Source organism: Coptis chinensis, chromosome 7 (genome assembly GCF_015680905.1).
Source record: "Coptis chinensis isolate HL-2020 chromosome 7, ASM1568090v1, whole genome shotgun sequence".
NCBI classification, from domain to species: domain Eukaryota; kingdom Viridiplantae; phylum Streptophyta; class Magnoliopsida; order Ranunculales; family Ranunculaceae; genus Coptis; species Coptis chinensis.
The window spans coordinates 1,773,545-1,785,875 of NC_141462.1; the positions used below are offsets into that span (position 1 = coordinate 1,773,545).

Here is a 12,331-nt window from a genome sequence, read left to right on the forward strand (position 1 = left end):
ATAGTTCTAACTACAGTTCAATGGTGGCATTATTGTTGGGTCGCCCCTTGGTAAAGGTAAAATCAGTGGTGTCAATATGACAAACCTCAAATTATTGATTTTGTAGGAACTTTTAACAACTCAACTGTATTTGTGTGGAAAGTTTGTATAAAGAGGAAGAGTCAAGAGCTCGTAAATGCCTTCAAAGTAACCCCTGTGCATTTTTGGATTCAAGAAACTGGCTTTTAAGCCCATGAAAAGAGACATAGGACAAAGGAGGGCCTCCACGTAAAACTGCAGCTACTAATTGGTTCCAACTCCGACGGAAAAAACGAGAGGTAATGGAGATGGTGGAGCCAAACAAGTGTATAAGAGGATGTTGTAACAGCAAAACTATCCCTTTACATCTTAAACCATCATCATTCTCTCTTATCTCCCCAATAGCCAAAGGTGCTGAAAGCATTGTGTATGAAGCTATTCTATTTGGTTCCAAAGTTGCTGCTAAGAAGCCCATCTTGTCTACTTCTCTAGACATTGATAAGTTTCACAGAGAGTTACAGTTACTATGGTATGTCTCAATTACTGATGATGGGCTTGTTTTTTCTTTTAAATGTTGAATTTTTTTGTTTAATATTGTATAATGAAGCAAGCTAGATCATTCTGGGATAGCAACATTGGTTGCGGCGCATGCGAGGCCACCTAATTATATGTTCTTCTTTAAATTATATGAGGCTGGAAGTCTGGCACATAAATTACATGTGGAAGAATGGGTTCCAAGCATTTCGAAAGCAGTTTCAATCATTTTCCAGCTAGGTAAGGGTTATTTTGTGTTAGTTATGTTTACAAGTACTTGCATGATTACTATACTTTAAATTCTGAATTTAAAGTTTGTGCAATTAAGGTGGAATGTATTGATTCTTGTGTGTGCCAGGAAAAAAATAAAGGAAAAACTGTAGTGACTAGTAGTCTAGTATATCCTTTGCACAGAAGTGACACTAGAAAAAGCACTAAACGGAGATACGAGTTGAATTTCCTCTAGCAGTGGTGTCAGTTTGAGTTTAGTCTTTTTTCTATGGTATACAACATTTTGTAGCGTAGGGAAATTAAGTATCTAATAATTTGTATACTAATCACTTTGTCTTGCCATAATCCTACCAGTAGCATATGTAGGAATTCTAGTAAGTGCAGCCATAAATTTGTATTGGGTATGTCCAAGCTCTTTTTAAATACAAGTAGCGTTAACCTGTCATTGATGCCAAAAGAAATACCCATATATAGGATACACAATGTGCTGCAAATGCTTCCTTGTTTGATCTTTTCATGACCTCTTTTCATCTATTCTATGTATATTGTTAAAAATACAGATAAATTCCCAAATCACAGAACCAACACACAACACAATAGGATGAGGCGCGGATAATGCCGCTTTCTTTAAGGTTGTTTCGCGCCTCCGAATCTTCTCTCAAACAAATTGCAGCAGAGAGTGCGCAACCTCCAGGATACAACAACCAATCAACTAATCTCCATTGAACCCCTGCACTAGATAACAATAGAGGAAGAGCACTACACACACTCACAATAAACTGAACTGATTGCCCAAGTGAAAATTATGAAAACAATGAACTGCAGCAGAGAAAAATGCACTGCCAGTTCAGTTTTTTCAGTGAGAAAGAAGATAAAATTGGTTTTTCTTTTGTAACAGTTGATCCTTCAATAGTGGGTGCATTATAGGCTAATGACCGTGGATATTGGACTCAACGTTACTGGATAAGAAAGACCAAGTCAAAAATAATCAACAGGAAATAATACCCGTACCATAAGGAACCCAGGCCCATATGATCAACTCACATATTAAAATACATCAACACTAGTTGATGTTGCACATTCTTGGATTGAACTATCAGCATGTCTAATGTTATTTTTCCGGTTCTCAAAATGTTTGGTAGAATATCTCGGTGATATCATTCTTACAACTTCTGGTTTTCTCCTTTCCAGCGAAAGCTCTTCAGTATCTACATTACCTTGGGATTATACACAGGGATGTGAAACCAGCAAATGTTCTTGTAAGCATCTTGTTTCCTTAGTTCTCTGCAATCTTTAATAGCTCTTTTGTAGGTGTGGCTTGTTAATTTTATTATGTTCTGTAAATAAGGACAACATGGATTTTGCAGCTTGATATGGACCTTTCTCCACATCTAGCAGACTTTGGTTTGGCGGTGTACAAAGAAGATCTCAAAGACAATTCTGTTGAGAATTGGAGATCATCTGGTAAACCAACCGGTGGCTTTCACAAGAAAAATATGGTTGGAACACTAATATATATGGGTCCTGAAATATTGAAGAAGGAGATACACAGTGAAAAATCCGATGTATACAGTTTTGGAATATCTATTAAGTAAGCATTTAGAACTAGAGACTTCCAAGATAATAGAGTTCTCGTTCCAAACTTAATCTCTGTTGAGCTGCAATCCGTAATCTTGTTCTTCTACAGTATGTGCAATTGAGTGTATATTGTTCTCCATTGTGCTATGCTAATCATGATACATAATTACTGTAACCTGTTGTCCCTGGAGAACAACTAGTAACTCATCTTACTTTTTATTTAGTGTACTTAATCCAGTGACTAGACTAGGTAGTTTTAGTAGAAAAAGGGAACTGGCCACTAGAGGAAGGGATGATCTGTGCCCCCCCACCCACCCCCCACCCCAACAAGATTATGTCAGGGTTTACTTTACGTATTTCTTACAATGCATTCTTTTCTTGTCCCATTAAGGATAGAGTGAGAGCGGATATCTAATTATTTGTGCTGCATTTATTTTCTGTTACAGCTTGATATTTTGTCCCGTATAATGCCCATAAACATTGACATATTAATGTGTGGGATGTGGTGCATGTTGAGTTCCCTTATTGCACGAGGTTCTGACTCAAATATTATGTTGCAGTGAGCTTCTCACCGGCGTTGTTCCATACACGGATCTTCGCACCGAAGCCCAGGTATAACATTTCTTTTTCCTGTTGATGAATGTATTAGGATTCAACTCACTCTAATGTGCCGAACATGGGAGCCTGTCAGAGTTAGGGGATTGATCCCAGGTGTATCAATTATCATCTGCGTCTTAATTTTTTAACCGTAGTTAGACCTGCAACAAATAGTCTTAACATCTGAAATACCACTGTGCTCCTCTCTCTCAACCTTGTTTCTAATTTTGTTCCTTGTGATGATATGTCTTGCATGATCCATACAAGTCATTTAATACTCTGAATGTACAGGCACACACTGTATTGGAAATGAACTATACTGAGCAGCAACTCACAGCAGCTGTAGTGTCTGAAGGATTGCGACCAGTTCTTACTGGTCTGGAGTCAGGTGCTCCAGAAACTTTACTTTCACTGATACAGAGGTGCTGGGATGCAAATCCTTTAAACCGGCCTAGTTTTGATGACATAGTTACTGAATTGGGTCCAATCATAGATTTTGTAAAAAAGTTTCATGAAGTAAAGGTCCCTGTAGAATATCCAATCGCACTAGGTGATCCGCATCCAAACAATGTCAATAGCATTCAGACTTATAAGGAGACTATAAACTGGTCCACTCAAGGGGATTTGTTTGTTAAGAAAGCTTGCGTGGTCAATTCAACAATTGGGCTCTGGTCCAATTCTGCAGATAACTTTTCCGCGTACTGCCCGATACTGTCTTCAGGATCCTTCACTACTTGTGGTAGGAGAGAGACAATGGAGGATACACATTTTTTAATGCCTCAGATGGGAAATCAGAAGGATGTTCATTTGTTTGGCATTTTTGATGGTCATCGAGGTGCTCCTAAGAAGCTTATCATATTACTAATCTTCTACTTAACTTTAAGAATGCAGTATTTCTAAATAGCATCCATCTACAGGTGCAGCAGCTGCTGAGTTCTCTGCTCGTGCACTACCAGGGTTTCTACAGAACTCTGGCTCGAATACTAGGTACATTCATTCTACTGTACTCACCTTTCATCGTTTTAGCTCAAGACATACTTATTTTTGCATTCATACAGTCCTTCAGATGCATTATCAGAGGCATTTGTGAAGACAGATACTGCATTCAGGAATGAATTGGTATTTCAACATCATTCAAAGGTAGTTCTTCAGAAAGACTGGCATCCTGGTTGCACTGCAGCTGTTGTGTTGATCATAAGGAACAAGCTTTTTGTTGCAAATGCTGGTGATTGCAGGACAGTTTTATGTCGTAGTGGCCATGCAATTGCTCTTAGTGAGGTGAGCAAAGAAAAATAACCATGTATTTTAGAACAATGTTACCAGCATCTTGTACAATATTATGCTTTCACTTCTACGATGTTTTCCATTTACTTGAGGATATAAAATTACAAACCATATATGAACTCTGAATGTAGGACCATGTTGCAAGCCGTCTTGAGGAGAGAGAACGTGTTGTCGGAGCAGGTGGACAAGTCAGATGGCTTGTTGACACATGGAGGGTTGGTTCAGCTGCTCTCCAGGTATCTGTCTTAAGATTTTAAAAAATTCTTGTGGAAATGTTTATAGGGTACTAAGTACTACCAGAGTTTTCCATTGAATTTGCGTATTGAAAAGGTAGAATCCACCATTCTTTGTTGTTAGGCATCAGTTGATCATTATGTGTGTTTCACTAGTATCTGTATCTAAAGCATTGAAGGGAACTAATCAATAAGTGCTTTCTCTTTAAAGGTTACAAGGTCAATTGGTGATGATGATCTGAAGCCTGCAGTCACAGCTGAGCCTGAAGTAACTGAGACTACTTTAACTTATGAAGATGAATTTTTGGTAAGAACTCTATCTGCCCATCAAACTAACTTGGAATGATAATTTTAATCCTTGGAAATGTCAAGACCAGAGACCAGAGTAGTATGTGGCAGCTAGCAGTCTACAAATCTACTATCTTCTCTTGGTCTCTGGTCTCTGGTCTCTTCTACGGTTTTAAGGTCTCCTTGAGATTGTTTACTTCAAAACACTTGGGGAGCTTCATTTATCCAACTCCCTAGGAATGTTTAAACTCAAACGTTGTCTAAATTTATTTTTTCATCTTTTTTAGTTAAGCCGTGAAGTATTGAGCCTAGTATACTATATCCATTGCAGTGTAAATCAAGAAATACTCAACTAATTGTTTTCGTGCTTGTGCTAAATAACAGGTAATGGCTAGTGATGGACTTTGGGATGTGGTGAGCAATGAAGACGTTGTATCCATTATCAGAGACACTGTTAAAGAACCAGGAATGTGCTCCAAGAGATTGGTTACAGAAGCTGCTGAACGTGGCAGCAAAGATAACATCACAGCTATAGTTATCTTTCTGCGTCCAGTCTCTACTGCCGAGAGGATTTACTGAAGCTCCTCCTCTTTGTCTCTTTAAATTCATATATGACAGTGTCTCAAATGTCTTAACAAAAACAGTCGACCAAGATTCTCCACGTGTTGAACATCTCATGCAACCGACAAAAGCAAAATCTATACGTGTACAATCACAAGACAAAGTAGTAGCTTAGCATGAAAGCAAAACACGTAGAAAGCAAGAGAGAGAAAAATATATATAGATAGAATCACAATATAAAAACAAGACAAGATCTAATGAACAACAACAACTCTGCTTGTTTCCTTATTCTTCTCATCTCACTACTCGTTTTTACTAAATCAGTTTTTTCTTCAAACTACTTTTATCAACAACAAGAACAACTCATCAAAATGGCTTCTGGTGCTCTTGGTGGTATACGTGATTCTGAGGAATGTTCTCAAAACAGTGTCGAGATTGAAAGTCTGGCCAAATTCGCTGTAGATGAACATAACAAAAAGAGGTAAACGTAAAAAAGAACACTTTTTTATCATCTTTTTAAATGTAAAGTGAATTATTAAATATTTGTTCTTGTGTAGAATGCTTTGTTGGAGTTTGCTAGGGTGGTGAAGGCGAAAGAACAAGTGGTGTCTGGTACTATGCACCATCTTACTTTGGAAGCAATTGATGCTGGGAAAAAGAAGATTTATGAAGCTAAAGTTTGGGTGAAGCCATGGATGAATTTCAAGGAATTGAATGAGTTCAAGCATGTTGGTGATTCTGCTGCTTTTACCCCTTCTGATCTTGGGGTTAAGCAAGGTAATTAATTTATTATTACCTAATAATGTTTCGAATCAAGTTTCGTTTTTTTTGAGTTTTATGTATTGTTCTTGTATTGTTGAATGTTATAATTTACATTATTCGCTTGTCAGCTTGTGTGGTATGAATGTGGTTTCACATTTTTGTTTTTATACATCTTTTGGATAAATATTGGTTTATATATATATATTAGTCCTTCTCTAAAAAGTAGCTTAAAATAAAAAAAAACTTTACTTACAAAATGAATTCAAAACTAATTTTTTGTGGTTATGCACTTACCATGATGATCATCTTTCCAAAATTTTAGCTCATTTGGAAACCTCTAATATAGATAAAAATTGTTGTCATCTTTAAAGAAATCTAGAAATATCGAGTTTTTGTAATCGTTTTTTTTGCTAATGTTAGAGGTTTCCAAATGAGTTGAAATTTTATGGAGATAATCTTAAATATTGATTATATCGTATTTACAAAAAATTAGGTTTGAATTCATTTTGTAGGTGAAGTTTTATTTACGTATTTATTTTAAGTTAACTTAAGTAGCTATTTTTTAGAGAATAATATATATATATATATGTTGAGGCGTATGTATTGAGCAATGAAGTTTAAACATTCTTAGGGGCTACGAAAGGATAGAGTATATTTCAAACGTTTATGTAAGCTTTTGTAAGGCTTGCCTTCTTACATGTGAAATTTATGAGGAGTAGGCCTTACTTCGATTGGATTACCTTTAAGGGGACCTTGAGAATATGTTAATTAAAGATTTAGGGTGTCAGCGATGATGTCCGTGCTTGAGTATACAAGTCTTCATTTGTCCATACCAAAAGATCAGTTTAAACATGAGCCAGTGTTGAAAGGTCCTACAAAAATTTAATATGCGGAGGTAGACGGTGCAACTTGGGAGGACTTCTCTTTGATACTGAAATGGATACTTTGTGTATGACTTTTAGCTGAAATTGAAATGGATACTTTGTGTATGACTTTTAGCTGAAATGGATTTTACACTGTTTTCTTTTTATTTGAGTGGAAGCAAAAACATTTTCCCCCGACTTTTTGTTTGCACATGTTTGGAAATTGCATCTGAAGTGATTTTTCTTGTGTTATGGATACATAATCCTTTAGCCCTCATTTGCCAAAGAAAAGTGTTTTACTGGCCTTGTGTGCTTAAAACTAGGATATTTATGATAATTGGGGGTGCATGCCCTCCCGATTGACCTCTAGAATCCCCCTCCCTGCGAGAGTGTCTTTTGAGAGGATCTTTTCTGTAATGATCAATTGGCCTGGTGGATATTCAGATGGTCATGAGCCAGGATGGAGAACGGTGCCAGCACATGATCCTGCAGTTAAAGATGCAGCAAATCATGCTGTGAAGACTATCCAGCAGAGGTCTAACTCGTTGGCCCCTTTTGAACTGCTAGAGATCCTCCTTGCTAAGGCAGAGGTTGACATCTGTTACCATTTTAATTGTCACAGTTCACTTCTTTTTTCTTATTTTGGTGACTCCCCTCTGAGTCTGACAAAACATAATGGTCTTTCTTACAGTTATTTTACATCGAGATTGTACCTTGTTTTAACGTTGTCGGGTAAATGTGCAGGTAATTGATGAATCCGCTAAGTTTGACATGCTTCTCAAGATGAAGAGGGGAAGCAAGGAAGAGAAGTACAAAGTTGAAGTGCATAAGAACAAAGCAGGCACCTTTCATTTGAATCAAGTGGAACAGGACCACTCTTAGATCTTTCCATAAAACTGTGTGGATATGATAACACTATCGCCTATCTTTCCTGAGGCCTTCTGAAACTTTATTAGAATGTTGCCCACTCATAAATAAACTACGTATTTAGATTATGTTCCCATCTTTTGTTTTGACGCTCTAGTTGCATACAGTTGGTCCAAATTTTGGGGATTACAATTCCTCGAGAGTATAGTCTACTCACTATGAAAACCTTGCTCTCTACTTTATCCAGGGGCGAGTTGTATGTTTAGATGCTCCAGTCTGTATTGCCTGGGGTTGAATACTACCTGTTCTTAAGATATGGAAGTCTGACTTTATTTACTTTTAACGTGGGCGCTGGCTGCTTGTTCCTAAATTGGGACTCTATAAAATGTGCTAAACTTGCGTCTGTATAAAATGTGTTATGTAAACTTGCGTCTGTATAAAATGTGTAATGTAAACTTGTATTTTGTATAGTAAACCCATGGGTTCAGTACATGTTAAAGTAGTCAGCATGAACTAAAGATGTCAAATGTTCCTGTTATTATGGTTATATGGGTCCTATTTAAACTGTTGTGTGTCAACTTAATGCATTTCTCGATGGTGTACATTAAGAGTGCATTTGTTTACTAGGAATTGAATTACTGAGAATTCTTAGTCCAGACTTGAGTGCATTAAAAGCTCCTTCAGCTATGGCATTTTTTTAAGAGCCGAAGAACTTGTTATCCACTTGTGCTTCAGTTATTTGCAATCAGCTTCCCGGTCCGATGCGCCAAACAAGGCAATTGGCTTTGCACGTTTGTCCTGGGACCAGGGCCTTTTTTTTTAGCAGTGCGCATGATTCCTCATATGAAGGATGCTCAAGTCGACAAGCTCTACTTACTAAAATACTAACTGAATAGAGAATTAGAGATGGGTACTTCCTTTCACTACTTTCTTTTACCCAGAACTCCGGGTAACAGTCAATCCCTTTGATATGCACGAGCACAACGCACTAGCAACCCAACTATAAGCTTAGAATAACACATGAAACTCTGCTGATCACAAAATAACAAAAAATCTAACAAGTCCAAACAACTTCCTTCAGCATTTCTACGTGACAAAGAGTTGTTAGTGAACAAAGTACAGAGGACACAGGAGAATCAATAACTGATCTGCTCTAGTTAGTAATTATAGAAACATATAATACAATTGCTACACAAGACAGAAACTTCTTCAGTATTTCTATGTGCCAATCACATTTCCATCCCTAGGAGAGTGAACGTAGTATTCCCTACATCTTCTGTTCCCCAGAGCTCCTAAAACTGTTGAGCAGCTCGGAAAATGTTCATCTACTCTAATATCAGAGCTGAGTCATGATTAACCAGTGAAATGATCCATTTTCATCAGCTATCCTTCTTCGTCATAATCCTCATCATCCTCATCTAAACTTCTATTAAGGTGAACAAGCTGAAGAGGATCAATAGGACCCTTTTCCATGTCTAAATGAGACCACCCCGGATATTCCTCGTGTTTTAACTCTGGAGGGTCTGTCGATGTGGTAGGAGGTGCTGCCACTGGGACAGCTGTATCCCCATTGACATGCAAGTCAACATTCAAATCAAAGTTTCGCAGAGCTGGGTTTGTACTGCTACCAGCCAACATGCTTTCCTTAAATTCCTTAGCTTCCATCCCATTTTCCAGCCCAATGGGGTTCACATTCAGCTTATCATGTTGAGGAGACATGTCAGGATCATCTTCACACTTTGCAAACTGAGTAGCACTTTGACTAGGTCTCCCCCGGCCTCTTCCTCGACCCCTTCCCCGCCCTCTGCCACTGCTGCTGTTGTTACCTGTATCATGCTGCAACAAACAAATTCCTTCAAATGTCAAGCACCATTCATATGAAAAAAGGTAACTATTTTATTTTATGCCTAATGCAATTTAGTAATTTACAGCTTTCTTTCCCCTTTTCTTACCATCCTGCTCCTCTTTGCCTCATCATCAGTCTCATTATCCTCCTCCTCAATTGCTTTTCTATTAGAAAGAAAAAGCAAATAAATTAGATGATTCCTGTTTATATCTATCCGGAGTATATGTAAATACAATTATTAGTGTGCTAACCTTCTTTTAGTAAGAGCTCTATCCTCAGCTGCAGCTTCAGAACCACCTAAATCTGGAACTTTACTAACAACTTCTTTGAGGAAATCAAAGACATTATAGCTTTGTACACACTGTTTTCTGTAATTCAGTGACAAGTCCAATTAGAATATAAGATACACGAAAAAAGAAGCACAAAATATATATTTCTTTTTAAAAGAAGAAGAAAAAATTGTTTAAGCTGAAAAAAATCCCAAATTACAAGTATACTATAAGAGAATATTAACTTTTATTAAATTAGGGTTCGACAGACCCGAGCCAAACTTCTCTCAGTGCTCGGACAAAATTACACAATAGAAGAGCATCCAACGGAGGAAAATAAAATCCAAACACATTGGCTTCAATTAGATTGTGACCAAGAAAACATGGAGAAAAAAAGGCATTCAGTTGAAAGTGTTCACTTACAGATGAAATGAGCTCACGGTCTTTGCTCCCCTTTGAAGGGTTATATCGTATGTCCTTTCACATAGATCTTGCAAAAACAGTTCCAACGCTTTAGCTGCAAGAGTTGTAAGAGGGCCAAACACAAACATGTCATCAGATTGAAAAGTGTAAATGTAAAAAAAGTAAGACTACAGAGAACACAAAATTCAGAAACACACAGTAAAACAAAATTTTGTGACACAGTTACTGGTACTTACATACTAAAAGAGGCACTGCCATTGCAATCTTTCCAACATCTTCATCGGCTTGCATTATCTTTTTAATCCGAGACTGCCATGAAAAATGTATCCGTTATACATTATAAAATCATGGCAAAATGCTATGGTCCCTTAGCTACTACATTACATAAGTGAAGTAGAAAATGGAATCAAAACACTGTTGCCATAATACCATGGCTGGAAGCAAAATAATACCATGAATAGTATAGGTCCATATGCGTGGACTGAATATAAAATGCTTCCGAATGGGGCAGAAACTAGAGGGTAAGTCTAGCAGCACATGCCACCGAACTGGGCAAATGAATGGCAGACTATACTTCCCCATCAATTGGATAAGCCTATACAAAAAGATGGAACCTACAACTCTAGTGCTCCTCTGAAAAAAATTAACAATAACGACGGAGTTTGTCCACAAACTTTTAAATAATCATCTAGAAGAAATTAAATTACACGTCATTCTTACGAATCGTCCCAATTGAGCATAAGGGGTCACAAGTCGAAAGTTAGTTAACAGTGGCATCCTTACATACATTCTTCACATAGCAACATAACAATCCCAACTCCAAATTTTCTCTTACTTACTCAAAAAAAACAATGCACAATTTTTTTTTTTCAAAAGATGGCAAACTTAAAACTTGTAATTTCAACCAAATAAGCATATCTATCTAACACTTGAATAAAACAAACTAATTGCCCAAGTCAAACAACTACCAACAACATCAAAATCAAACCTTTGACCAAAAAATTAACCTGTCAAACCCTAATCACAACAACCAAAAGAGATCCATAACCCAAAACCTTAAATTTGACACTTTATCAACACAATCACACACAACAGTAATGAATCAACACGAAAACATCATCATGCATGAAAAAAGCAAGCAACTTTAAAAAGTCAATAATACGCGAACAATTGAAACCTAGAAAAGAGGAAAAGGCAAAAGAGTTAAACTTACAGCAGGAAAACGAGTATCGAGCTTCTTCCTCATATTGTTATCAAGGGATTCCTCCAAGGCCCTGACTCAATGTTATGTTTATATTTGCACACACAGAGAAGATGGATTATTAATTATTTAATTCTTTTTTTTTTTTAATAAAAAAAAAAAATAATAATATTTTTTTTTTTTAATTTTTTTCTGAGTTGTAGGAAATCACGTGAGTGGCGGCTTCCCTCCGTTAAAAACTATTCTTTTTTGACTAGAACCAAATAAAACCTGGATCTAGACCCTATTTTCAGGGCACATCTTTGTTAGAGTTTTATTTTTTTTTGTTCCATCTCCAAAATGTGACTGAAGTAGCTTAGGATGATTTGAGGTGGCTGACAATTACTTGAAAACTGCAAGTAGAATTGTGAAACTATAACTATTTTTCTTATATCTGAAATGGTAACAGCTCCTTTTCTTATATCTGAAATGCAGCTTCGGTCTCACTATTATTGGAACAAGCCGTTAATGAACTCTACTATCGAAAATAGATTTATAAAATGAATTGAGGACTAGTTTTTAGTGAACTTAGTATTTTCATAATAGAGAATCTTTCTATAAAATATCATATAAACCGTTGGATAATTTTACAACATTGTAAATAAATTTTGATGATTTTTTCTAAAGATGATCTATATTATGCTAAAAATCAGCTTCTAATTCATTATAGTGGAGGTTTTTTTAGAGTTCGCATAAATGGAGTTCATATGCGGATTGTTAAAAACTAGGGTATATGC

The 12,331-nt window shown here is 36.7% G+C and overlaps 3 protein-coding genes across 3 annotated transcripts; 2 read left to right on the forward strand and 1 right to left on the reverse strand.

Moving 5' to 3' along the window:
- Positions 1-5,424, forward strand: LOC147485114 (protein kinase family protein / protein phosphatase 2C (PP2C) family protein). The gene is made up of 11 exons (XM_086573388.1): positions 1-547; positions 626-792; positions 1,975-2,042; positions 2,151-2,374; positions 2,922-2,973; positions 3,250-3,793; positions 3,876-3,945; positions 4,017-4,236; positions 4,374-4,478; positions 4,687-4,782; positions 5,148-5,424. Exons 1-11 carry the CDS (start codon positions 321-323, stop codon positions 5,340-5,342), a joined length of 1,968 nt encoding a protein of 655 aa, XP_086429514.1. The 5' UTR covers positions 1-320; the 3' UTR covers positions 5,343-5,424.
- A 119-nt stretch (positions 5,425-5,543) lies between these two features.
- On the forward strand, positions 5,544-7,950 carry LOC147485115 (cysteine proteinase inhibitor 12-like). Its single transcript, XM_086573391.1, has 4 exons — positions 5,544-5,804; positions 5,880-6,101; positions 7,394-7,539; positions 7,694-7,950. The coding sequence occupies exons 1-4, from the start codon at positions 5,582-5,584 to the stop codon at positions 7,829-7,831; spliced, it is 729 nt and encodes a 242-aa protein (XP_086429517.1). The 5' UTR covers positions 5,544-5,581; the 3' UTR covers positions 7,832-7,950.
- A 921-nt stretch (positions 7,951-8,871) lies between these two features.
- NF-YC11 (nuclear factor Y, subunit C11) lies at positions 8,872-11,986 on the reverse strand. The gene is made up of 6 exons (XM_086573389.1): positions 11,568-11,986; positions 10,591-10,663; positions 10,355-10,448; positions 9,914-10,030; positions 9,769-9,826; positions 8,872-9,652 (listed from the first exon to the last, which is right to left on the reverse strand). Exons 1-6 carry the CDS (start codon positions 11,598-11,600, stop codon positions 9,200-9,202), a joined length of 828 nt encoding a protein of 275 aa, XP_086429515.1. The 5' UTR covers positions 11,601-11,986; the 3' UTR covers positions 8,872-9,199.
- Between the last annotated feature and the right edge of the window lie 345 nt (positions 11,987-12,331).